Source organism: Sceloporus occidentalis, unplaced genomic scaffold (assembly GCF_023333645.1).
Source record: "Sceloporus occidentalis isolate IW3139 unplaced genomic scaffold, rSceOcc1.0.p SCAF_57, whole genome shotgun sequence".
In the NCBI taxonomy this organism is placed as follows: domain Eukaryota; kingdom Metazoa; phylum Chordata; class Lepidosauria; order Squamata; family Phrynosomatidae; genus Sceloporus; species Sceloporus occidentalis.
In genome coordinates, this window is record NW_028317037.1 from 2,286,974 (window position 1) to 2,314,743 (window position 27,770).

Consider the following 27,770-nt stretch of genomic DNA (forward strand, 5'->3'; position numbering starts at 1 on the left):
CTAGACCTTGAGGAATTTGGCTGAGTTTGACTTCCAGCAAATATCAGGATAGTTGAAGTAGCTATGATCATTCTCACAGTGCTTATCATATAAAATATAATCTTACCAAATTTACTTTCCAGTTTTGAATCTCGCACCATTCCTAATAAAAAAAATTTGGGCTCGAATTTAATTTTTGTATCCAATATCCCTTCCATTTCTCTATGAATTTGGCTCCAAAGGTTTTTAATTTTTTTGCATTCCCACCACATGTGCATATAATTTGCATTTGTACTATTACAATTCCAGCATTCATTCATCTTATTCTTATAAACCTTGCTTAATTTTTCTGGAGTTATGTACCATCTATATTGTACTTTAAGGTAATTTTCTTTTACGTCTGCGCTCAATGTATATTTTAATCTAACTTTCCAATTTTTTCCCATTCCTCCATTAGTAATGGTTTACCAAAATCCTGTGCCCATGTTATCATAAATTGTTTAACTGTTTCGCTTTCCAATTCTAAATGTAGTAGTAATTTGTATAGTTTAGCGATTTTGTGATCCGAATCTTTGCTTAACAATATTCCAAATTCTGTATCTGCTTTTCCTATCTGTTGGGTTTTGTTGTCTAATTTAAATCTTTCAACTATTTGTCTGTACAGAAACCAATTGCAATTAAAACCTTCGTCCATTAATTCTTCCATTGTTTTGATTTTGAACTCCCTATTTTCAATTTTTAACTGATCGTTATATGTTACCCAATCTACATCTTTCATTCTCTCTCTTCTAAAAAGGCCTCATTTATTGAGGCCCATCTGGGGATTTTAGGAGCAATATAGGGTTTGTATTTCAGCCAAATTCTCAGTAAGGATTTCCTTAGATAATGATTATTAAAGTTTTTGTTTATTTTGATTTGATCATGTAATAGATACCCATGCCACCCAACCACATTATCGAACCCTTCCAGTTGTAGAGCTTTATCCTTTTTAATTTGTACCCATTCTTTGATCCAATCTAAGCAACAGGCATGATAATACATTTTATAATTTGGAAATCCTACTCCTCCCCCCTTTCCTTACCATCCTGGAGCACTTTGAGTTTAATCCTTGGTTTCTTTTTATTCCAGATGAATTTAGTTAATTCTGTCAGAATCCTCCTTCATTCAGTGATTCAGTGACGATTCTGCCATGAGGATTGTATAAGTTAGTGAGATAAGTAGGGATAGCTTCTAGACACATATTCATATGCTTTAATGGACTGTCATGAATGGGTGGTATGCCGGGGTGGACAAGGATTGGAGGGAGGTTGCAGAACGGAAGTCCAGTGCGTTAAACTCTCACATATATATAGTTATATAGATACATGGGTAGATAGATATATAGATAGATAGACATGATGGATCTATCTAAACCTCTCAGGGAAAGGCATTCTGGGAAAGAGTTGCTGCCACCATGGGCTATGCTCAGGATGATCACGCATCCGGAACTGTCAGCTGAGAGCAGCAAGCAGTTACTGCCAGTCAGGCAGTTTTATGATGGGGTGATGTTTTACAGATAACCTCTATTCCGGTATCCATAGAGCTCTCAAGGCAGAAGAGACTATGAACCAAATGGTGCTTTCGTTAGGACTGCTTTGATGTAGAATCTCCTCCTCTGTGGCGAAGGGGGGTGAGTTGGGGGGAACAATCTGGGTTGAACAGGAAAAAAGAGTGGTGGCTGGGGTTTTAAAGTGGGGTTTCTCTTTGGAGTTCTTCAGCTTCAGCAAAAACGTGATCCAGTGTATTTCTACCTTCTCTACAATACATTTTTGTTTTACAATAGCTGTTGTGGATGATTGGTCCAGAATACTCGAGTCTCACAAATTCTTTATCCCATTCCTTAAAAGGTTTGTCATTGGTTATAATAGGAAGATTCTGAAATAAAAATAGTAGTTTGGGTGTAATATTTATCTGTATAGCTCCTATTTTTCCAAGCCCTGAAATTTGTAATTTCCCCCAACTTTGTAAGTCCTTTTTTATATTATTCCATAATGGTATATAATTGTTTCTAAATAGGTCAGAGTTTTTCCCAGTAATAGTCACACCCAAATATTTAATTTTACTTCAAAATTGGAAAGGATGTTCAGGCCCATTAACTTACTTTTATAATTGGGACTGGGGTGAGGGAGGGAGGGTTAGGGTTTGGCTATTATTTTGTTTACACATATTGTATTTTATTACTCTTTCTTGTAAACCCGCCTTGATTCATTTGGGAAAAGGCAGGATCCAAAAAATTATTATTATTATTATTATTATTATTATTATTATTATATTAACGCACAGTTAGAGGGCATAAGAGTGGAGTGGAGCATCACTGTTGTATATAATGATGCAGAAATGCATCAGTCAGCCTTCAAAGGAGATAGAAGGAGATGACATTGGAGATTCTTCTCTGTGTATTAACTGAACTTTGGATAGAGTAGAAGAACGTAAACTGAGTAACAAGATAGAAGTAAATATGAAATAGAGAAAGAAAGGAAAGTTATGATACATGGTAAAGTATAGAATAAATTAGAAGTGAGGAAGCTGAAATGAGATCTTTCTTATTCTTCTAGAAGGGAGAAAGAAAGGGAGAAAGAAGATAGAGGTGGTAAAAAGTGAGGTATGTAGTTGAAGGTATGTGTAAGTGTAGAAGGTAGAGGATAGAGTTGGGTAGAGTGGAATGATGAGAAAGAGAGTGGTAAAGTTATGAAGGAGAGAGAGAGAAAGGAGGAGAGAGGTGGAAAGAATCAGAAAGAAGGTAGTAGGGAGGTAGGGTGGCATGCGGTTTAAAGAATAGAGGAGGTAGGAGAGAGAAAGATGTAGATGGAAGAAGTAGATGGTAATAATAAGAACAAAATAAAAGAACAAGTGTGATGTATGTTTGAATCGTAATTTTATTGATTGTATGGTTGTTTATTCTGAAAATAAAAAGAATTTGAACATTATTTACAGTTTGACCTCAGTATCTGCTGAGGTTTGGTTTCAGGACCCCAGGAAGTAATCAAAATCCGTGGATGTTCAAGTCCTATTACAAACAATGGGGTTGTAGTATGATGTGCCTTACATAAAATGGCAAAACCAAGGTTGGCTTTTTGGGGATATATTGAGATGCAGAATCTGTGGATACTGAGAGCTGAGTGTGAAATGTTAAAAAGCAGTTGAAATCATCCCATTAAGAGAAATGCAACCCATGTAATTGGACTCATGGAGAAGTGGTCAGATGGAACCAAGGAGAATGTGTTTCTTTGGTTGGTTTCCCTGGAAAGAACTGAGAATCTTGGCCAAGGTGGGAGTTGAGTCAGTTGAGGCTGAGAGAAGGAGGAGAGACCTCAGGACAAGAGCATTTCTCTGGGTTAGTTTGCCTGTTTCCTATTTTATGTTAGTGTTTTGAGTACTGTCTTCCTTACAGTGGAACCTACTCCTGCTTTGTGAAGGCATCACAAGTTGGACTGGTTGATCTCACCTGAAAGCTTCCTTCTTATTCATTCATTCCTATTGTACCTTCTTTGAACTGTATGGTTGTGTTATTTATTACATTTCATCCCACCTTTCTCCCATGGATTGGTCTCAAGGTGGCTTAGGATACAAAATATAGAATGAACAAAAGCAACTTTGGGTCTCCATTTGTCAAAAATTACTTGTAGACACACTGGCACCACCAGCAGCAGCACCACAACAAGGCAATGTCACACCTTCTTCCCCTTCTTTCTTTAAATGGTCAGATTCCTCATTTTGTCACATCCCTAATTTTGCTTTAGGACTAACCTGCCCAATTTTCTTCTTTCAGAGGCCAAAGACAGTGAGGCCAAAGTTGGAGATAAAGGGAACTCACCACAGGGCCCTGTCTACGTTGCAGCTGGGAGTGAGCCCATAGCTATCGCGGAACAGGAGGAAGAAGAGGAGGAAGAGCAACTGGACCAGGAAACATTTGACATTGTACGTTTTCTGCCACTCACATCATGTTGAAAACATGCAGAAAAGAGTATCCATTGAACTCTTCTCCAGCATCACATTTTAGATGAGCTGATTTTCTTCTTTCCTTAGCTGTCCAATGCAATAGGCAAGTTTAAACAATTCCTCCCATCTTCCCTCCCACCCTTCACTTTCACATGGCTAATGTATAGCCTCTCCTCTCTGTTTGTTCCCCTCTTCAGTGCAAAAAGAAGATGCGGCCATTCAGGAAGGCCATACAAGATCTGGACAAGCCAGGCAAGGGGCGCTTGGTGGAAGAACTGGAGAATCTTATGCACAGCTGTCTGTTGAAGATAGGCGACCACATCGGCGAGTGCTTGAAAACTTATTCCAACAAGCAGGAAACTATACCCTGGCAAAGGTAAGCCTCAGCTACTTTCCTGCCAGGCCTTTTACCATGGAAACCAGTGACCCCGATGGAAAACCCAGGACAGGTCTATAGAAATGGAGCTTGTGTGGCTCTCGGTGGCTCCCCTTGAGGTCCAATGGACACGGCAGATTGCAGTCTGGAACATAATTGAATGCAGGAGCAATCATGGGTCTTGGCTTCCATGTCGAGGCTCACTCAACCTGTTCTCAGTTTTAATACCCTCTAAGATGCTGAGTTTGAGGGATATGGTTCAGCACCGTCAATAGTTGCCTTAACGTCTGAAATATAACCCTGATTCAGCACTTCCATACACTAGTAATCCCTGGAGGGTGGGAATGGGATTGATACCTGCTTCTTCTTCCCATTTTGGGTAGAGGGGCTTCTGCCCTGGCTGCATATACAGAAGTCCTTCTTTAGATCTCAGGAATGTGGCCCCATTGGCGCTAGGAGCCAGAATTGGGATCTGCAACAACATTTCACAGCAGGGAGTGATTATTTTGCTCATGGCACTAGCTAGCCAGGCTCTCTTCCAGAACACCCCATTCTACTATCATCAATCTTTTGGGAGCCATTACTTTCTATTTAGGATTGTTCTTCTAGGGGAGTGACTCCCAAACTCTGGCCTTCCACGTATTTTGGTCTTTTGCTCTCAGAAATATAGACCTTCTGGGAGCTGAAGTCCAGAATATCTGGAAGGTCAGAGTATGGGAACGACTGCTCTAAGGGCTGAGATGCCATGAGAGTTTTTTGTCCATGGTCTGCTGCGGCAAAGACTAAATTTGACAAAATGATCCGACTTCAACTGGACACACTCTGGTATGGCAGGTCTTTACTGCCAGCCATTCTAGACCAGTGATTCCCAGCTTTGCATCCCTTGAATGTTTTGGACTTTAGCTCCCCAAACTCCTAACTGTTGCTCAAACTGCCTGGTGATTCTGGAAGTTGAAGTCCAAAACACCCGAAGGACCAACATTTGGGAATCAGAGTTCTAGACCAACCTTATAGAAGTCTTGGGGTTAGAAGGCTGAATTATTGCCTCAGGGGATCTTGCAGGGCTACACCTCCCAGACTGCCCTTAAATGCCACCTACCTTTGAAGGGGATTCTGGCAGACTTTCAGGTGGCCCTGGCTGTTTAAGGGTCAGGAGAGGAAGATTTTCCTCAGTAGAAACTTACCTGGAATATTTCTCATTGAATGGCTGCTCAGCAGTCAGCACAAAGTGAAAATATAATTCATTTGATATCCGAGGAACCTGTGGGTATTTGTATCTAAGATGATTGAATCTGATGCGAAGAAGTTGCACAGGGTTTACAGTAAGGCATGCAAAAAGGTGAGCAAGAAGCACATCCTCTAGGAAAATATCCATACACACCATTAATGGGTTTTTTGGGGTTGGGTTTTTGGGCTATGTGGCTGTGTTCTGGAAGAATAAATCCAGAACACAGCCACATAACTCCAAAAATGCTAAAAAAATATGGATGCCTGCATGAAAGCCTTTGACTTCACACCATTATTTGTTAGCCTGGATACGGTGTTCCCCTTTTAGAGCTTCCTTCTAAAAATAGAACATAGAGTCATCCTTCCACATTTTGAGTTTTGTGGAGATGATTATCATTAAAATCTTTCCTTATTGCTATCTCATACACCACCACATTGCTCTGATCATTTCAGATCTGATTTTGGCTGCTATGCCCAGATAGCATTTGGATGGGAGACTCAACTAGGAATCATAGAATCTAGCTCGCCTGAATAAAGAGAGCCCTCCCTCCATGCTAACTATCATCCTTCGGCATGAGAGGGAGTGAACAGGCAGGCCCAGCTCCATCAGAGCTAGCTTGACGAAAGAGAGTCCTTCCTCCATGCTGTCATCCTTCGACCTGAGAGGGAGTGAACAGGCAGGCCCAGCTCCATCAGGGCTAGCCTGAATCAAGAGAGCCCTCCATCCATGCTAACTATCATCCTTCAACCTGAGAGGGAGTGAACAGGCAGGCCCAGCTCCATCAGGGCTAGCCTGAGGAAAGAAAGCCCTCCCTGCAGTCCATCTGCCTTGGTCCAGGCCTCAGAGGGAGAGAAGAACCACTGGACCTCATCCCCTTCCCCACCACCATTCCTTTCTCCTTTTGCGTCGTGTCTTTTTAGATTGTAAGCCTGAGGGCAGGGAACCGTCTAATTAAAAATAATAATTGTGAGCCGCTCTGAGGGCCTTTAGGGCTGAAGGGCAGGGTACAAATACATAAATAAATAAAAAATAAATATTTAAACAGGGTTATCGTATCACCTCTTAACCTTCTCTTTTCCAGGGTAAACATACTCAGCTCCCTGAGTCGTTCCTCATAGGGCTAGGTTTCCAGACCCTTCATCATTTTAGTCACCCTCCTTTGGATGTGCTCCAGTTTCTCAACATCCTTTTTGAATTGTGGAGGCCAGAACTGGACACAGTACTCCAGGTGGGGCCTGACCAGAGCAGAATAGAGTGGCACTATTATATCCTTTGATCTAGACACTATACTTCTATTGATGCACCCTAAAATTGCATTGGCCTTTTTCCACTGCCACATCACACTGTTGACTCATGTTCAACGTGTGGTCCATTTGGACTCCTAGATCCCTTTCACATGTATAAATCTCATTCAGCCAGGTGCCGCATCCTATATCTGTGCATTTCTTTTTTCCGCCCTAAGTGCAGTACCTTACATTTCTCCATGCCAAATTTCATTTTGTTAGCTTTGGCCCAGCTTTCTAATCTATTAAGGTCATTTTCAATTTTAATCCTGTCCTCTGGGGTATTAGCTACTCCTCCTCATTTGGTGTCATATGAAAAATTGATAAGTATGCCCCCATTTCTGTCATCCAAGTCATTGATAAAGACGTTGAATAGCACTGGGCCCAAGACAGACCCCTGTGGGACCCCAGGACACCCAGGGGAGTGGACCTGAGTGGCTGGGATTTGTAGCACCCCAGGGACTTTGGGCAAAGGGAGAGAGAGGAAAGCAGGCTCACTCCGGTTCCTGGATCTGCAACAATTCGGGGTCACTCAGATCAGAGAAGCTCCAGGCTGCTTGTGGCTCTTCTGAATAAGGCTCCAGCCCAGCCATGCTGCCTTTGCAAGCCTTGAGTTGCCTGGGAGATCCGCCTCTTCCCAGGAAGAGTTTCCTTGCTGCCTCCCCTTCCTTGCTTAACAAGCAGACCCTCAGAAGGAGGAAGGGACCTGGGTTCGAGTCCTGGCTTCAGCAGGAGATGAGACTGACTTGACCAGATTCACCACTCCCAAGATGAAAAATAAAATAAAATAATATATATAAATATATATATTTGCAAATGTGAATGTGCAATGCCTTCCAAGACCAGGTTTTTATTTTATTTTATTTTTCATTTTGGGAGCTGTAAATCTGGCCAACTCAGATATCTTGCTCAAGGCAGAACCTGAATCCGTTAGTTAGTCTCAAAGGTGCTACAAGATCTCTCTACATACTGATTCTACTGACTAACACGGCTATGTCTTTGAAGAATCATAGAGTTGGAATAGACCACAAGGGCCATCCAGTCCAACTCCATGACATGCAGGAACTTTCAATCAAAGCATCCCCGACAGATGGCCATCCAGCCTGTGTTTAAAGACCTCCAAGGAAGGAGACTCCACCACTCTCCGAGGAAGGAGTGTGTTTCACAGTTGAACAGCCCTTATTCTTAGGAAGTTCCTCCTAATGTTGAGGTGGAATCTCTTTTCCTGGAGCTTGCATCCATTATTCCAGGTCCTAGTGTCTGGAGAAGCAGAAAACAAGCTTGTTCCCTCAATATGACATCCCTTCAAGTATTGAAACAGGGCTATCATATCACCTCTTAAACTTCTCTTCTCCAGGCTAAACATCCCCAGCTCCCTAAGTCGTTCCTCATAGGACATGGTTGCCAGACCCTTCACCTCCTTTGGACACGCTCCAGTTTCTCAACATCCTTTTTGAATTGTGGTGCAAAGAACTGGACACAGTAGTCCAGGTGCAGACTGACCAGAGCAGAATAGAGCGGCACTATGACTTCCCTGGATCTAGACACTATACTTCTATTGATGCAGTCTTTCCTCTGCCCTACTTTCCAGGAGGGAGAAGGCTTCTCAAAGTCCCTATTACATTTGGACCCTGATCCCCTCCATGGACATGCCTCCCTCCAAGGGTCCCACTGCCCTCTTTTCTCATAATAACCCCAGAAGTACTGGGGCCCTAAGGAATCCCCTGAGGAGGAGACAGGGAAGGAAAGAGGGAGAGAAGGCCTGGAAGGTGCCCTGCCTTTCTTTGAGGGGAGAAGAGGCCTTCTTTCCTACTTATGACCCCTCAAGTGCCCCCCAGAAGACCCTCCAGCCATTCCTCCAAAGGAAAGAGGGATCTCCCCACTTCCCTACCTCCCTCAGAACAGCAGCAATGGCTTCAGGTCCGAGACTGCGCATGCAAACATAAATCCAAAGGCCCCTTCTGATCATGTGCAGGGATCACCAGGGTCTTACTGCTGCTGCTGTTTGTTCCACTGGCGGCCTTTGAGGGAAGGGAAGGAGTGCGCTAGGGGTTCAGCAGCCTCCCCTTCCTTCCTTCCTTCCCTCCTTCCTTCCTTCCTTCCTTTCTTCTTTTGAGGAGATTTTGAAGAGGCCCCAATAGAACCCAGGAAAAGCAGGAAAGGAAGGCTCTGCTTTGGAAACAGTCTCCCTGTGTATATTATATGTATATAGATATATATAGATATATATAGATATATATATATAGATGTAGTGTGTTTGCCTCTGCTGTTCTTATGGTTGGGAATGTTGCTGAGGACTGAGGAGAGAAGAAAGTGTCAGTTTTGTGCAAACTCACAACTTCTGTGCATCAAAGGGTCAAATAGCAAAGAACTTTATTGAAAACACATAGTCAGAAATTCAGTATTTAAGCCAGAACTGCCCTCCCCAAGCCAAAGAATATATTGACACCCCAAAACCTAAAACTCCACCCTATTGCAAACCTAGCCCCCATCAACAATTCCCACCATCTATCCCCCACTATTAACCAGCCCCACTTTGCTATGCTTCTCACACGCACAATCTCTCCCTGCCCCAGACATTCGAAGAAGCTAGCTCCCTTTCTGTTACTACTGGTCCCCAACTTTCTTTAGCCAACATCCCTGCTCCCCAGCTACTTATCCTATATTATGACCCACAATCCCCAGCCAAATTTATAACCGAAAGCAATTGTCTATATTAGTAGCTATTAAAACCTAAACTTAACAACACATAACTTTAAAACATAGACAGACATATGGACAGAAAAACCGTAAAAATAAAATCATAAGGGCCTTTTCTTAGCACCGCTGGATTGAAAAAAAATATTTTTGTATGCCTTCTTCACAAAAATAATGGTTGCTCACTGTTTGGATTTGTGTGGTTTCCCTCCTGTGTAGCCTCTGTGGTGACTGAATAGGCCTGACCTCCAAGAAAAGCATATTTCACAATGCTGGCATTTGTATGGCTTCTCTCCTGTGTGAACTCTCTGATGTTTCACTAGGTCCGACTTCCAAGAAAAACGTTTCCCACAATGCTGGCATTTGTATGGCTTCTCTCCTGTGTGGATTCTCTGGTGTCTCACTAGGTTCGACTTAAAAGAAAAACATTTCCCACAATGCTGGCATTTGTATGTCTTCTCTCCTGTATGGACTCTCTGATGTATCACTAGGTGTGCCTTCTGAGAAAAACCTTTCCCACAATGCTGGCATTTGTATGGCTTCTCTCCTGTATGGATTTTCTGGTGTGTCAGTAAGTTTGACTGCTGAGAAAAACAGTTCCCACAATGCTGGCATTTGTATGGCTTCTCTCCTGTATGGATTTTCTGGTGTGTCAGTAAGTTTGACTGCTGAGAAAAACCTTTCCCACAATGCTGGCATTTGTATGGCTTCTCTCCTGTATGGACTTTCTGATGCCTAACTAGGACTGACTTTGAAGAAAAACCTTTCCCACAATGCTGGCATTTGTATGGCTTCTCTCCAGTGTGGACTCTCTGATGCATGACAAGGTTCAACTTGTACGCAAAATGTTTCCCACAATTCTGGCAGTTGTATGGCTTTTCTGATGTGTGGACTCTCTCATAACTGACAAGTTTTTCTGTAAAGAAGGATAATGACAGACAACACTGAATATCAGAGTTAAGAGAGGAAAGTGTTAGCCCAAGATTTATCCTTACATTCACACCTCCCTATTTGATATTAAATTAATAATGTTGGGGTGAGTGACCTGAGCATGACGCTGTTGCCGATGCCCAAAATCCATGAAAGGATTATATCCTTACTCACAGGAGCTGGCAAAGAAGAGATTGTGGGGGAACTACCTTGAAGCAGATAGTCATACAGACTGTTGAAAAAAGATTCCTTTAAACATGTGTAAAAATATTTTGATTGAAAAGTGGCCTCATATCCTGTGAGACGGCCAGAGAGTGCTGAGTCTGAGCACATGGCATGATGCAAGCTAACTGCAGAGGACGCTTCATGCTGTGTGGCACCAGGAGATGAATCACAACCAATAGAGTATACAGCTCACATGTGGACGGGAGTGGAGGTGTGTATACAAGAGATGGTGAACATGATGGAAGTCAGAGAGGAGAGCCTGCAAATATTTTTATTATTTTGCAACTTAAGATAGAGGACTTCCAAAGATTCGAATGAAATCAACTGTGTCTGTGACTTATTTTTAAGTGTGCAAAGTGGTCTGTGCATTGCCAATACCTGTATCTCAAAATCTGTTTCCATTCTGTGCTATGTTATTGTTGTGCTGCATATGGGAGCATTGTGCTCATATTGCGCTGCACATGGGCTTGTGAACGGGACTGGAATTCAGAGCCAACAAGGACCTGAGGACCGGTGTGCTAAACCCTTATGTCTGAGGTATTTGCACCAGGGCCAGCTCTTCCATACAGGCCACATAGGCAGCCAACCAGGGCACAACAAGTTCAGGGGCGCCATTTGCGCTCCTCTTGAAGCACGCATGCACGTGCGCACGCATGCTCAGCTCCAGCACCAGGGCACCAAAAGCGCTCCTCCTGGCTTTACTGGGCTGTGTGCCGCCAGGAGAGGAAAGGGCGCTTGCTGGAGGCAAGCTTCAGGAGAGCGCAAGTGGCATCCTGGCGCTTGTTTGGGGCTGCGCACACGCACTCCAGCAAGCACCCTTTCCTATCCTCCTGGCCCTGGCTCCTTTCTGCAAAGCCAGGAGGAGCACAAGTGCTGCCCCTAAACTTTTTGCGGGGCCTGAGGGGGAGGCGCCAGGCAGGCAAAAAGCCCTGGAGGAGAGGGAGAGAGGGACAAGAGGCTGCATCAGGCTGCATCCACACTGAAGAAATAACCCAGTTTGGCAGCGCTTTAACTCGTTTCTGGCTCAAGGCTATGGATTCTGGGAGTGTGAGTATGTTGTGGGGCCCAGATATCAAGGCTTAACTCTTTTCTGGCTCATGGCTATGGGATTCTGGGAATTAGAGTATGCCCTGGGGTCCAGATATCAAGGCTTGACTCTTTTCTTATTCAAGGCTATGGAATTCTGGGAGTCAGAGTATGTTCTGGGGTCCAGATATCAAGGCTTAACTCTTTTCTGGCTCAAGGCTATGGGATTCTGGGAGTTAGAGTATGTCCTGGGGTCCAGATATCAAGGCTTGACTCTTTTCTTATTCAAGGCTATGGAATTCTGGGAGTCAGAGTATGTTCTGGGGTCCAGATATCAAGGCTTAACTCTTTTCTGGCTCAAGGCTATGGGATTCTGGGAGTTAGAGTTTGTTCTGGGGTCCAGATATCAAGGCTTGACTCTTTTCTTGCTCAAGGCTATGGAATTCTGGGAGCCAGAGTATGTTCTGGGGTCCAGATATCAAGGCTTAACTCTTTTCTGGCTCATGGCTATGGAATTCTGGGAGTTGGAGTATGTTGTGGGGCCCAGATATCAAGGCTTGACTCTTCTGGCCTCTTTTTATAGGACACATCCTACATTTCAGACTTCTACCCAGAAGGAATTTCAAAACGTCCTCATTTTTTGTAAGATGAGCAGATGTCCTCCTTTTCTAGGACATGTCCTATGTTTCAACCTTCTGGCCAGGATGAATGTCAAAATGTCTTCCATTTTTGGTTGGATGACCACATGTCCTCCTTTATCCAGGATACGGCACACATTTGAGCCCTGCCCAGGAGCAATGTCAAAACATCCTCCATTTTACCAGGGTGACCAGACGTCATCCTTTATGCAGGACACATCCTACATTTCTGCCCAGGAGGAATTTCAAAACATCCTGGTTTGTTCAGAGAGTTTGCCTTTGCCAGTCTTTCCTTGAGGATGAGAGTGTGTGACTTACTTGCCTAGTGGGTTTTCTTGATTTGTTCAGAGAGTTTGCTTTTGGTGACTTGGGGGTGTGCGAGTGAATGGGTGTGTGCCTTCAAGAGCTTTTCTTGGGAGGTTTGTCAGAGAGGTTTGTCTTTGCCATCCTCTGAGGCTGAGAGAGTGTGACTTGCCCAATGGTTTTCTTGGAAGATTTGCTCAGAGGGGATTTGCCTTCACCTTCCCTTAAGGCTGAGAGAGTGTGACAAGCGCTGTGATGTCCCTCGTGTGCCACACCATTTGGACACGGCGCATGAGCCACGTCATCGACACGTGTTCCGTGTAAGATATTTAGCTTTCTCTGTTGGAGAGAATCAGATTTTCATTGAATCCTGGTCTCCAGAGTCATAGAATCATAGAATTGTAGAGTTGGAAGAGACCCCAAGGACCATCCAGTCCAACCCCATTCTGCCATGCAGGAACTCTCAATCAAAGCATCCCCAACAGATGGCCATCCAGTCTCTGCTTAAAGGCCTCCAAAGAAGGAGACTCCGCCACTCTCCAAGGAAACGTCTTCCACTGTTGAACAGCCCTTACTGTCAGGAAGTTCCTCCTAGTCCAACACACAAAGCTATCGCCCAACCTCCTATCCAGGAAGAATGTCAAAATGTTCTCCATTTTGAACATGACTGAGAAACATGAATTTATATTGTTTTTTATTCATGTTTTTGGCTTTTAGTTGGTTGTGTTCTCCATTTTTGAATGTCCTACAATTTATCCTACATTTTGTCGTACATCATGTCCTACATTTTTCCTACATTTTGAGGGGTTACCGGAGAGGGACCAAAATATTTCTCGCCTAGGGTGGACAAATATCTAGTGCCGGCCCTGATTTGCACCAAGCACCCATTGCATTCACTTTGATTGTGGACCATATTTTCCCCACCCAGGAAACATTCTAAAGTGATTTAAACCTTATAGAAAACCCAGGTTCTGCCCACTAGCAACAATTTCAGTATAAATATACCAACTGGCTGTTCTTCAGCATCAGTCCAGTTGCAGACAAACACTCTGTTGGTTTACATTACTAAACACCTCACTACACACGCTAGCTCCACTTGCCATGGGAGTTACTGACTTCTTTCCCATTCTGGACCCTCAGCAATTGGAATCAAGTTCGGTCTAGGTTATATATTACCGTTAGCAAAGCCTAACATGTGTTCACCACTCCCACCTTTGGTACCTAGTTCTTGTGTGTGTGCGTGAACACCTATATGTGTGTGCATGCGTGTACAGTACACTTGCGTCATACGCGGGCATGCCTTACGCGGATTGCAGCATACACTAAAAGCTACACTGAGAAAAGGGGTGGTGTGCCCCATACGGGTTAATAGCGAGTGTGCCTGTCAGGAGCGTGTCCGCTCCACTGCACGGAGCCCCATTCATTTAAAAAGGGCTTGAGAATACACTGAATTCTCCTAACGCCAGGGGGGCGGGGGGAGGGGGGCGGAACAGGATGACTACCGAGGTCACTGTTGCCCCAATCTCTCCTTTGAGCTAAGTATGAAATTTCCCTAAAAGCATAGCACTTGGGAGTATCCTCTCCAGACTCCAGCATTTCGGTTAACAAAGGGCTTCTGGAATCAACCATGGAGCTAAGCAAGCTCAGGTTGGAAAAGAAACATTAGAGAAAAAGGAATTTTTGTGTCGTCCTTTCTTCTCTTCATAGACATTGCTCATAATTTCTAAATGGAACCCCTTAATATGTTTCAAAACAAGGATCTGAGCTGGTTCTCATCAGTTTAGTTCTTAAAATCTGTTAGGTCCATGGCTGTCTCCCAATCCCCAAGGCGCCTCTCCTGGCCCTTCCCAGATTCCCTTCCTCTCCGCAAAGAGCTACGCAATCCTGGCTTTGCTCCTGCTTTCCCCTCCTGGCTCCCATCTGCCTGAGCCCCTTCCCTTTTTCCATCCGCTCCCCAACCTTCCCTCTTGCCTATCTGCACCGCTTCAGCATCTCATTTTCAGCATTTCTTTCCTGCCTTTCAATTTTTCACTTTCCCTCCGTCTCTCCATCACAGACACATACCCACAGAGTGTGATGCATAAAAGGGATACTTTGAGGCCCGTTTGTTGAGAAAGGCCGGATAATCAGTATACAAATAACTCATTGGCAAAGGCAGAGCAAGGGGGCTGGGACCTGGACTCCAGTTTTGGTGAGGGTCAAGCACCAGGGAGCAGCCTTAAAACATTTATAAGACAGGCATGGACTACTGATGGGGTTTGGAGGAGATCTCAGGTGCAACCCCACATTGTATTGCCGGGTTGGGGGGGGGGGATGAAATAATATTGTGCCCCTCAACATCCCACAGCATCCCTTTGGGGAAGTGGAGGCCATTTTGCTACTGTTGGGCCCTCTCTGAGCCATTGCAGGCCAAGGGAGGTCTTTCCCCCAAGAAGACTCTCCAGAGCCTTAAAAGGATGGAAGAGGGGCCAAAAAAGGTAGGAAACTTGCTCAGGGATGTACTGAGTAACTTTTGTGTGTGAAAAGCATTAATCTCCATGGCTTCTGTCCACAAAATCCTAGAATTGGCAGTTTAGGATGAAGTAATTAGAATCCTTAGAAACTGGAGAGCAATAGTGCCTCACTGAACTACAGATTCAGATATTCTACAGAATGTTGCTATCACAATTATATACAGAATATACTCCCTTAGAGTTTGGTGGAGTCCTCTTCTTTGGAGGTCTTTAAAGAGAGGCTGGATGGCCATCTCTTGGGGGTGATTTGAATGTGTATTCCTGCATGGCAGAAGGGGGTTGAACTGGATAGTCCTTGTGGTCTATTCCAATTCTATGATTCTGTAATTCTAGTGGAACCATAGCGACATGATAACATAGTATGAAAAGGCCCTCAGTCTTTATAGAAAGAGCCATGGATTCAGGTTCCTTACCTACAGAAGCCGCATTCTCATAATTGTCCATCATTACATAATTGTACAAAAGTTTCTGTTTCTTCGTCAACAGATTCCATTCATCCTCGGAGAAATATACTGCCACATCTGCAAAGGTCACCTGCAACAGAAAATAGCCCTCATCCAGAGAGTGACTAAGCTAAAGGGGAGGAAAGCACACGGTGCATCCAAATATTATTTCATCACTTCACAATTCAGTCCAGGAAATAAACTTTAAATTCTATCAGCAAGAAAAAAAACCCTACTGCCTCCCCCCCGCTTTTTTTTTATTGTGATAATACATCTTTTTTTTTTACAAAGTTTGCATGTTTACAACAAGATAAATAAAAACATATATAAACAAGCTATAAATCTGTTAGGCTTATTCCTGATAACTCTCCACAAGAAACTGTATAACTTTATCTTTTAATACAACATCTTATTCCCCTATCTCTAGGTATGAATAGAAAGGTTTTGTTTCTTGTACCTCTCCTTCCTGAGCAGCCGCTAAATAAAGTCTTACAGCTTCCCAATCCTTTCCCCATTTAACCATATCCTTCTTGTTTATTAATGCTGTTAATCTGTCTAGATCTTTCAATTCCCGGATTTCGTTTTGCCAAGTCTCTATTTGTGGGGTTATTAAGGTAATTTCCAGTTCTTTGCTCTTATCCTTCTGGTAGCTGATCTTAAGTAAAATAATATTTCCCAATATTTCCTTTCTTCCTCTGGGTCTAGTAATGAAGTCTTGTTTAACAGATATATTTCTGGTCCAAACTCAAAATCAATTTTTAATATTAATTTTATTTCCAAATGAATCTTCACCCAAAATGACTTTATATATGTGCATTGCCACCACATAATCAAATATGTACCTATTTCTTTTTGGCATCTCCAACACCGGTTATCCTTTAATTTATAATTTTTTCTAATGAGAATGGTGTTTGATACCATCTATTTACAACTTTAAAATAATTTTCTTTTATTGTTTGTTTTTAATCTAGCTTTTCCCCATTTTTCCAAGTCTAAATTGTATCCCAACTCTTGTGCCCATTTTATCATAGAATCTTTAATTTCCACTTCTTCTAGGGATCTTTTCAGTAAGATGTTATATATTTTACATAATATATTTTTTTCATTAATATAATTTCTAATTTGTTATATTCTTTCCCAAAACCAAATAAACTCTCATCCTTTGTAAATCTTTCATTAAGCTGAATATAATTCAACCAGTTCATATGGCCTATTTTAGTTATGATTTCTTCCTTTAACCTTAATATAACATTTCTTTCATTATTATTATTATTATTAACCTTTATTTATAAAGCGCTGTAAATTTATCATTAGTTAATATGTTTCTGTACCTTATCCATTTCTGATCTTTTCCCCGTTGGCCTAAAAAAGCCTCCTTTGGGGAAACCCAAAGCGGAAGTCCAATGTAAAACATTTTTTCACAGTTAGCCAGTTATTAATGAAAGGTTTCCTCAATAGATGTTCATTAAAGACTTTGTCCCATTGTGTCCATCATATGAGACGTATACAAAAAAACTACTGCCTTTGAGATCCAGTTTGTCTCGAATCTTTTAAATATAATATAAAATATAATAAAAAATATAATTTAGGCCATGGCTGGGATACTGAGGATGGATTAGGATACTGTCTATCCCAACACGTATAGTACATTTAGCTACAAAAGAATTATGGGGCATTTAGCCATTTCTTGCCAAATTTCGGAAGCAAATGTCATTTTTAAAAACCAGTTCTGGGGAGCACTCTGGACTTGAGGGCCACTGGCCCACCCCCAATTTAGATCCAGAGATGGTCTCCCATATCCCCAAAATTTTACAAACAGGAAAAGCAAGGAACATGTGGACAAGCAACACCAGAAAGTGGTGAGGATGGCCAAAGTTGTTTATGAGGAAGATCACATAAGCTAGGAAGGGCACAGCAGTTTGCTTTTGCCTCAGCCTCCTGGCAAAGGTAGATCCTGGCAACTTATCTCCTCTCCTTTTTCCCCTTTTCAGTTGATGGGGTGCAAACTCCTTGGAAGTCATTTTGCAGCAACTGAAGTGAGTTGAGGAGAAGGGGGAAAGTGGGAGGAGGAGAGAGAAACCATGACATTTTTTAAAACCCCTGAGAAAGTGGGGTGACAAAGAATTAACCAGGACTTTCTCTGCCAAACTGGGACAATATGTGCTCCACTTGCTTTCATGAGCTGGCCCAGAAGTGACACAAATTAAACTAATAGTCAGGATGTTGACTCATCAAAGAGTTGTTGTACTTGGACAGCCTCTTTCTCTTGGAGCACAAAACCCTCCGCTTGGCCTCTGTGTTGGCCATTAGGTGGGCAAGGGGGGGAGGGTCCTGGTGGCCGTGCACTTGGGTCTCTTCCAGTAAAATATGCCCCAAAGCTGTGTAAAAGGAGGCTGAGATGAAGTTCCTGAGAAAAGAGATTAAGGTTAGGCTTGAGAACAGCATGCTGCTGGTGAGATACGCAGATGACATATGCCTCCTTTGGGCCGATGCAGAGGTGGGCATCCCCTTCCTCCCTCTTCACCAAACAAAGCCCTCTGGACCTAGTGTAGATTCACTGCAGCTCCCCTACACAACAGATACTCAATGTCAAAATGCTTTTGACGTTGCTATTTTGTTCAGCACGTGAGGCAACACGTTAACGTATGGCGCCAGATTCTGCACCTTGACTGTAGTCAGTAGCTTATGAGCTGAAGAAACACCTGTCGCTTTCTCAATGAGCAAAGAGACACTGTAATCGTCTCTCAGATGAGGCTTTTATTCATATAAGAAGTTCCACTGTGTACAACACTATATACATCGACACCCTCCACCATCCACACCAGTAACAACCCACTCTGAGGCACACACTGTCTGACTCTTCCTCAGTGACAGTTGAGAATGACAGTTGGCAGTTGGATCAACATTCCAGTGATGCACTGTTTAAATGCTGACGCATCTAACTGCCACTAGAGCTGTCAATGACTTCCACAACAGCTCCATCTAGTGGCCACATGCATGTCATTCCCTCAGACCTGTTCACCATGGTCCTGACATTCCAGGGAGGCCCCAGGTCAGGCAGGGAGGAAAGGAGCTCTTTCTTTTCAGGTTGCTCCCCTTCCATGGTATCCAGCCATCCTCCCAGGATCGGGGGGCACCAGAGGATTGAGCTGATGGGAAGGGAGCACCCAATTGCCATGGCAGCCTTCTGCATGCAGAGGAGTCACAATTCTGAGAGTGTCTCTGCCCATGTGGAGAGTGCCCATTTTCCACACTGTTGCCTGCCCATCTTGGCTTGGGAATATCCTGTTCAAGCCACATACAGGACTAAATCCTAGCCTGTATTGTATCCTATGATTAGTCCTAATCAAATTGACTCACCAATCACTTATGGGTTCAGTGGGTCCACTCTAAGGTTAACCAACAGGATTCAGGCCCTCTCAGACGTTAATTGCAGGAATGCAAATTTTTCATGCTGTGTCATTATCACTGATGAGAATGCGACTTCTCTTTCATGCAGAGGAGGAGGAGGACCTCTTTTGTGTCCCATGAAGAGGAGTTCTAGTTCCTGGACTGGATAAGACCTGCAGTACTTTGCGGATCTGATCCATGGCCTCCCCTCATCCTGCCCCCTCCCCATGTAAGACAGTGGTGAAAATAATTATTTCATTGTTACAAATGAGACCATTTCTCTGAGCTTAACTGCTGTATTTATGTGTCAGTCATAGCAGGAGCATGAGGTGTGCATCTCCTCTCTCTGTTTCCTGAAGCCACACAAAAACTGATGCATGTACATTTGTTTGTTTCTGAATTGACCTTTTGTCAAAGTCACTTTCACTTCACTTCACCTTGTGTATTCTTAAAAAGTATGCACACCGCTGAATATGTTACACTTGATGCAACATAAGTCCATAAATGCATTTATGAATAGTGTTTATTTGCTTTTCAACATATAACATTTAACAATTACAGACAAAGAAGCTGAGAACTTTAAATATACATAAATACGCATGAAAACATCCCTATACATGTGCTATACCTGACTTACTAACTTAAAAAGACAAAACTTATAGGAATAACTCACATATACTTCCTAAAGGACCTATCTTTATAAAAACATAGAACACAAAAAGAAATATGACTTCCTTCTACTTGGAAAACCTCTCCTATTTGTTCTATTTAAGTAAATGTTTTATCCTTCTACCTTGATTACTGCTTACTTTACATTATCTTATTTCAACTAGCTTCATGAGTTAATTTAACTTAATTATATTCCCTGGACCTTCTTTTGCTGATTTCCTTGAGTAGACAGTTCTTTTTATCAAGTTTGGGATACCTAACATTATTAATCGACTTCTGCTTTCTACTCATACATTTCATGGTTCTAGTTTGTATACCATATATTTTTCTAACGTCATTCTGACAGATTACTTCCTTCCTTATTATAACATCTTTCCAACGTTATTCTAAATAATAATAATAAAATTCATTCCAATCTTTTTAAACACTTTCTTCAGTTTTCCCTTTCATCCAACATGTCATCGCATCCATCTCAGCCGTCGCAAACACTTTAACTAACCATTGTTCTATTGTTGGGTTTTCCCCTGTTTTCCAATTTCTAGCAAGTCCTATCCTGGCACATCTTAACAGATGAAAAAGGAGTTACAAAAATATTTAAAAAGCCGTATTTCCCCTTCCTTCCTCCTTCCTCCTTCCTCCTTCATCTCAAATTTGAATAGGTTTTTCCCCCACCTTGAATGAATGAATGAATGAATCTTTATTTGTATACCGCTATTCCCATGATCACAGCGGTTTGCAACAGTAATAAAAACAGACCGAAACTACAAAATCCAATTTAAAAAAATCCCCCCACATTAAACAGTACAGTACAGCAATAAAAATATCCATCATTCAATCACAGTTAAAAACAGTTAAAAACCAAAGCACCAGTTAAATCCAATACAATACAGCAACACAAGGGGAGAAGAATGGAAATTAGGGAACATGGGGGAAAGCTTGACGAAAGAGATGAGTCTTTAGCTTTTCCTGAAAGACTCCAGGGATGGGGCTGAGCGGAGCTCGTCAGGCAGAGAGTTCCAGGTCTGCGGGGCCGAAGCAGAAAAAGCCCTATGTGCAGACACCACATATCTCCTATCAGGGACTCTCAAAAGTTGTTTCCCGCCCGACCTGAGAGTGCGGGGCGGATTATATGGAGAGAGGCGGTCCTCCAAGTATCTTGCTATCTATCATTCCTAACAAAAAGGTTTCTATGGAGAAGGCAATTTCTATTTTTAAATTTGTTACCAAAATTTTGAATATATCTAACCAATATTTTCTTGTTTCTGAAGAAGTCCAACAAAGATGAAAATAGGAACCTGTAATGTAGGAACATTTCAAACAATTGGGTTTGGTGTTCTTGTACCTATGGGCAATTCTCTCAGGTGGCAAGTGCCATCTATGTGTCCTTTTATAAACATTTTCTTTCATATCTTGGCTTACAGTGCATTTCTTTCTCCTATTCCATGTCTCCTCCCAGTGTTGGTAGTCCAAGTTATGTCCTATGATCTGTGCCCATTTGACCATTATCTTTTCTTCTGTATCCCATTCAACAAAATTTTGTAACATTTAGAAACCATTTTTCCTTCCTTTTCCTAGTGTTTCATCCCATCCCAATTTTTCATTTTGTATTCCTTCTAATTTCACATCTATTTTAAACCTCTCCCTCATTTGACGATGAAGATACCAGTGACAATCTAGGCCAGATTCTTTAGGTTCTTCTTGTGTTTTGATCTCTAGTTTTCCTTGCGATTCTTTCAGGACATCCTTGTATCTTAACCAGTTAGTTTTATGGATACTTTTCCTCCCGAAAAGAGCCTCATGCAACGAACACCATAAAGGTATTTTTGGGCATATTCTACACTTGTTTTCCCCCCAGATCTTCAATAGAGCTTTTGTTACAAAATGATTTGAGCTTTCTTTATGGACTTTTTCTTTACTGTAAATTAGGTATCCACCCAAATCTTAAATGTTCACCCTCCAGACATAACAATTGTTCATTCTCTAACAGAACTCGTTCTCTAATCCAAACTAAACAACAAGCAGCATAAAAAAGTCCTCTTCTACTTTTGTCATCACAAAGTATTTTCGTTTTTATCCTGGCTCTTTTTTTATTCCAAATAAATTTTGAGATTTCCTTTTGCCATAGATTCAAGGGTTTTTCATTCTGGATGATGGGTATCGCTTCAAACAGAAACAGTATTTCAGGAAGGAAACTCATTTGGATCAGTGATATTGTTCCTAATAGCGATAAGTGTAATTTCCCCCATTTTTCTAGGTCTTTTCTGATTTCCTTCCGTGTGTCTCATAGTTATTGTGAAATGGATCTGAGTTTTATTTGTTATATTTATTCCTAGATATTTAACTTTCTTTCCCACTTTAAATCCACTAATTTCTTCCAGGATTTGTTCTTCCTTTTCCCCATATTTTTTGTTATTAATGTTGTTTTGTCTCTGTTTACTTTTAGTCCTGAAACATATTCCAATTCCACTATTACATCCATCAATTGTCTTGTGCTCTTTTCTGGGTTCTCCAGGGAATAAAAATGTCGTCTGAGAAGACTCTCATTTTAAACTCAGTTGTTTTTAATTATTATTCCATTGATCTTATTTTCTAATCTTATTCTATTATTCAGTGCTTCAAGGATCAGAATGAACAAAAGGGGCGAAAGTGGGAAAGCTTGCCTTGTACCTTTAGAAGTCTTAAATTCCTCTGTTTTTTATAGTTAACAATTAGTTTGGCTCTTTGACCTTTATACATTGCCTTTATCCATCTTAAATAAGACACTCCTATTTCGATTTTTTCAAGTGTTGCAAATAACATATCCCATCCTATGTTATCGAAGGCCTTTTCTAAATCGACAAAGATAAGTACAAGTTATTTTTTATAAACCCAGTGAAACAAACAACTCACAAAGCTCTAGTAAACAACACGTTTACACACACAGTCCCCACACAAAGGACTCACTGGTGCACTGTGTGTCTGGGGTCTGGAAATCTCACTTCTACCTTCTGGGAAGACAATGCTGCCAGAGACTGAATTTGGGGCTTTATGCCTGCAAAGCATGGGCTCAGTCTCTCAGCTGCAGCCCTTCCACACAATCCTGGACTGAAACATTTACACAAAGGTCCTCTTTCAGCTCCAGGAATAAAGGCCTACCTTCAGTACAAAGACCCTGATTCCTGCAGCCCCAGAAAGGCCTCTTCTGCAGTCCTTTATGGCCGGAGCTTCCCTGGGTCAGAGGCCGTCTCCTCAGCCGTAGAGAAGGGTTGCTCTGAGTGCGAAGGAGGAGGAGGTCCACAGGGCTGAGGGAGGGAAGGCAATGGGGAAAAGGTCAGTGCCAATGGCCATGGAGGGCAGAAGCTGACAATGCCTAGGAAACTCCTCTGAGTCCCAGCCATAGGAATGAGTGGCAGGAGTGAGTCCAAGGGGCTGAGGGGGGGGTCCCTTCTCCCAAATTGGGGTGGTAAGGACCGGTTCCCATGGAACGGTGGGCCCCCATGACCTCTGAGCAAATCTATGGGAGATGCTGTCTCAAAGAGCATTGGAGGAGTCTCTGGCTGGATGGCCATCTCTTCGGAGGACTTGGAGGGCAGAATGGGGCTGAATGGATGGCCCTTGAGGTGCCCTTCCAGCCCTAGGAACCTATGAAGCCGATGCAGATTTGGGTATCCCCTTCCTCCCTCTGCTCCAAACAAAGCCCCCTGGACCTAGCATAGACTCACTGCAGCTCCCCTACACAACAGATACTCCATGCCTTCTTAGAGTGGGGGGGATGAGGGGATGGGCAATTGGAGAGGGCCCTGGTTATGTCCCCATAGATAGATGTGAAATGAGTGCATCATAAATACATAAATAAATACATCATCTGCTGTAACCTCCAGAGGTCCTTAGTGCTTTTCCACAGCACCATCCCCTTTCCCAAGAAGGCTGCATCCACACTGCAGAAATAAGGCACTTTGACACTGCTTTAACCACTCAGTGGTATGGAATCCTGGGATTTTACCTTTGGACACTTAGCCTTCTCTGCCAGAGAGCTCTCATGCCACAACAAACTACAAATCCCAGGATTCCATAAGATGAAACCAGAAGAGTTAAAGCGGTTTCAAAATGGATTATTTCTGTAGTGCAGATAGAGCCTGAGTTGTTTGTAAAAGGGCAGAAGCACCAAAGTCTTGTTTTTATCCTGCTAATAATGGTTTTCCTTTAAAAGAAAGAAGCAGTATGTTTTTCTATCTAATCCTTACTCTTGTTGTTTTTGTTTGTTTCTATGTTTATTTGGTAATAATATGAGATGGTCTGGTCTGACTCCTTCCTTCTTCCCTAAAAGTCTCTTAATAAGAAAACTGAGGAGAGTTTTAAAACCTCCCAAAGGAGCTACTTTTGGCCTTTTTGGGGTGAATAGCCTCCTCTTAGAAGCCAAAGCCCAATGTTTGTGAATAATAATAATAAGGCTTGTGTTAATACTATCCTCACATTTCTGATCCCTTTTAAAACCCATGTTCCTCAGAAGGAGCAGAGCTGTGGAATAAGAAAACCCTCTCAGAAAAGAGACACAAAAGACACACAAAGAGACACACTTTCTTCCTTTTGGCCCAAGGAGCCTGGCCTCCTTCTGACCCTGGAGCCTCAGGAGAGAAAGAGAAGCCTCTGTTCAACTGAGGCCTCAGAGAAGGTTCTGGAACAATATTCCCCACAGTCACAAGCAGCACAAAATGGCCACCGGGAGACAGGGACTGCGATTCCAGCCAATGAGGGCCAGGGATGGTGGGAGGGACAGGGATTCCAGCCAATGGCAGCCCCTCAGAGTCTCCTCACGTTTAAAATTCATACCTCCCCCCATATTTTCCCCTGAAAGACAGAGACATACTCCATTTGATTGCTCCGTCTTTCTAATTCAACCCACTTTATATCATGGTTATATTCTGCCTCTATCATTCTTAGCCATTGAACCGCCTCAAAATATCATTCCAGGGATGGAGCTCCCCATCCTCCATTACTTTGATGCTCATATAATAATGCCTTAGATAGTCTGGCTTTTTTATTCCCTGATATCCATTTTAATATTGACCTTTCCCATTTCTTTAAAACTTTACTAGGAATTATTTCTGGGATCGTTTGAAATAAATATAAAATCTTTGGTAATACCATCATTTTAAACATTCTGATTTTTGTTAACATTTTCCCATTTTTATTTGTCCATTTAGAAATCCAATTATTAATCACCCCTTAATTGATTATAATTACCTTGTACAATATTATCTAACTTAATTGGTAAATTTACACCTAAATATCTCACACTTTTAATCCCCAATTTCAATCCTGACACAATTTGGGTTTCTTTTTGTTCCGGCCAATTCGTATTCATAAACATGATCTCTGACTTATCCATATTAAATATTAATTAATATTAATTAATACTAATTAAAGTTAAGCCCAGAAATGTTTTCAAATGTCTGAAATATTTCCAGTAACTTGATTACGGCTTCATTCGGTTTCTGTGTCATTATCAGAGGATCATCATCTGCAAATGAATCCAACTTCATCTCTTCTTTATCTATTTCATATCCCTTTATCTCTTCTGATCCCAAATCATATTTGCAAACGCTTCCATTGCTAATATAAGTAATAAAGGGGAAAGAGGGCAACCTTGACTTACTCCACTTTCATTTAAGATTTTCTTGATTTATCTCCATTTATCATGATTTGTGCTTCTGTGTCATTATGTATTTCTTTCAGGGTTTCACTAAACCTTTCCCCTAATCCAAAATCCCTACAAATTTTATATAGATATTCATGATTTATTGAATCAAATGGTTTGTAAACGTCTAGTTTCATCAAAGCTAATTTATTTTTATATTGTTTGGCATGATGTAGTATATTAAATATATTCCTTATCGGTTCATAAATATATCTGCCTTCCACAAATCCATATTGGTCTTCTTTAATTAAAGTAGGTAAATATTCTTTTTAATCTCTTGGCTAGGATTTTTATAATAATTTTATAATCTTGATTGCTTAATGTGATCAGATGATAAGATTCAGATTTGGCTGGATCTTTATTGGGTTTAAGTATTGATATAATTTCAGATAGTTTCCATGTTTCTGGGATTATTTTATTATCCAATATTTCATTGTAATTTTTAGTCATATGTTCACTCAGTTCATTTTAAAGGTTTTATAAAATATAGATGTGAATCCATCTGGGCCAGGAGATCTAATTCCTTTTAAATCTTGTATTACTCTTTCTACCTCTTGTTTAGTTATTGGGGAATTAATATGATTACTCTGTATTTCCGTTCTGTCGAGTCGTTCGCTTTTGATCCTTTGGTGGGACACAACTTGTGCAGCCCTGCTTTAATAGAGGACATGTTTATCAAATTTGCAGATGACGCCAAACTAGGAGGAGTAGCTAATACCCCAGAGGACAGGATCAACATTCACAAGTTTGAAGTATGTCCAGAGGAGAGTCATCACAATGGAGAGACTTAGGGAGCTGGGGATGTTTAGCCTGGAGAAAAGAAGGTTAAGAGGTGATATGAAAGCCCTGTTTAAATATTTGAAGGGATGTCATACTGAGAAGGCAGCTAGCTTGTTTTCTGCTGCTCCAGAGAAGAGAACCCAGAACAATGGATGCAAGCTCCAGGAAAAGAGATTCCAGCTCAACATTAGGAGGAACTTCTTGACAGAAAGGGCTGTTTGACAGTGGAACACACTCCCTCAATAGAGAATGATGGAGTCTCCTTCTTTGGAGGCCTTTAAACAGAGTCTGGATGGCTATCTGTCAGATATGCTTTGATTGAGATTTCCTTCATGGCAGAAAGGGGTTGGAATGGATGGCTTTGAGATCACAATGTGACAGTCTCAGTGCTTCAGGTAAGGATCTCAATGGGCCAGTCTCAATCCTTCAGGCAAGGAGCATCAGTCTGAACTCATAATAGTCCCATCACAATCTTTCAGGAAAGGTGCCTCAGGCTGAGATCTCAATGGTACAACCTCAATGCTTCAGACAAGGATCATAACCCTTTGGTTGCTATGGGCCAGGCTCAATCCTTCAGATAAGGAACACCTGCCTGAAGTCAATAAGCCCATCTTAATCCTTCAGGGAAGAAACATCAGCCCAAAGTCACAATGAGTTAGTGTCAGTCCTTCAGAAAAGGAGCATAAATAAATAAATAATAAAATAAAATTTTTATTTATACCCCGCCCTTCCGAATGATCAGGGCGGCTAACAAAGTGCACCGAAGCGCAAACAGAGTACAAGGTTAAAAACAATCACAATATTAACAATCCATAAAAACAATAAAAAGCCCCTTAGCCCAACCTCACGGCCACGAGAGAGGAGGGAGGCCCACAGGATGTTTTAAACGGGGAATGCCTGATTAAATAGGAAGGTTTTTAAGCCCTTCCTAAATTGGGCCAGGGTGGTGGATGAGCGGAGCTCCGTGGGCAGCGTGTTCCAGAGGGCTGGGGCAGCTGTGGAAAAAGATCTTCTGGCCGTAGCAGCCAACCTAGCCCCAGGCACCTTCAGGAGTTGCTGCCCGGATGTTCTGAGGGTGCGAGGCGGAATGTACGGGGAGAGGCGGTCCTTCAGGAATCCTGGACCCAAGCCATTTAGGGCTTTATAGGTAATAACCAACGCCTTATATTGTGCTCGGAAGCGAATGGGCAGCCAATGGAGATCTTTAAGCACAGGTGTTATATGGCTGGTCCTGGGAGCACCAGTGACCAGCCGTGCTGCCATGTTCTGCACCAGTTGCAGCTTCCGAGTTAGATATAAGGGTTGCCCCATGTAGAGTACATTACAGAAATCCAGTCTCGAAGTTACCAGAGCGTGTACCACAGTTTCAAGGTCCCTCTGGGCCAGGTATGGGCGCAGCTGGCGAATCAGCCGAAGCTGATAACAGGTGCTCTTGACTGTCGCATTCACCTGAGCAGTCAGGTGAAGGGAAGAGTCAAGAAGCACCCCCAGACTGTGCACGGAGTCCTTCACGGGGAGCGTGACCCCATTCAGGACAGGTGGAACCACCGTCATTCCTGGACCAGGGGAACCTATCACTAGTACCTCCGTCTTCTCTGGATTAAGTTTGAGTCGGTTTTCCCTCATCCAGCCCAT

At 42.3% G+C, this 27,770-nt stretch overlaps 2 protein-coding genes across 2 annotated transcripts in view; both read right to left on the reverse strand.

Moving 5' to 3' along the window:
- The window catches only part of LOC149287687 (uncharacterized), a 159,145-nt gene that overhangs the window by 110,337 nt on the left and 21,038 nt on the right, over positions 1-27,770 (reverse strand). The window lies entirely within an intron of this gene.
- Positions 9,392-27,770, reverse strand: part of LOC149287692 (uncharacterized) — a 29,172-nt gene continuing 10,793 nt past the window's right edge. Inside the window, exons 2-3 of the mRNA XM_089492552.1 lie at positions 15,590-15,710; positions 9,392-10,457 (exon numbers count right to left, since the gene is read on the reverse strand). Of these exons, the coding sequence (XP_089348678.1) occupies positions 9,724-10,457; positions 15,590-15,710 (855 nt within the window). The 3' untranslated portion in view covers positions 9,392-9,723. The remainder of the gene's footprint in view (positions 10,458-15,589; positions 15,711-27,770) is intronic.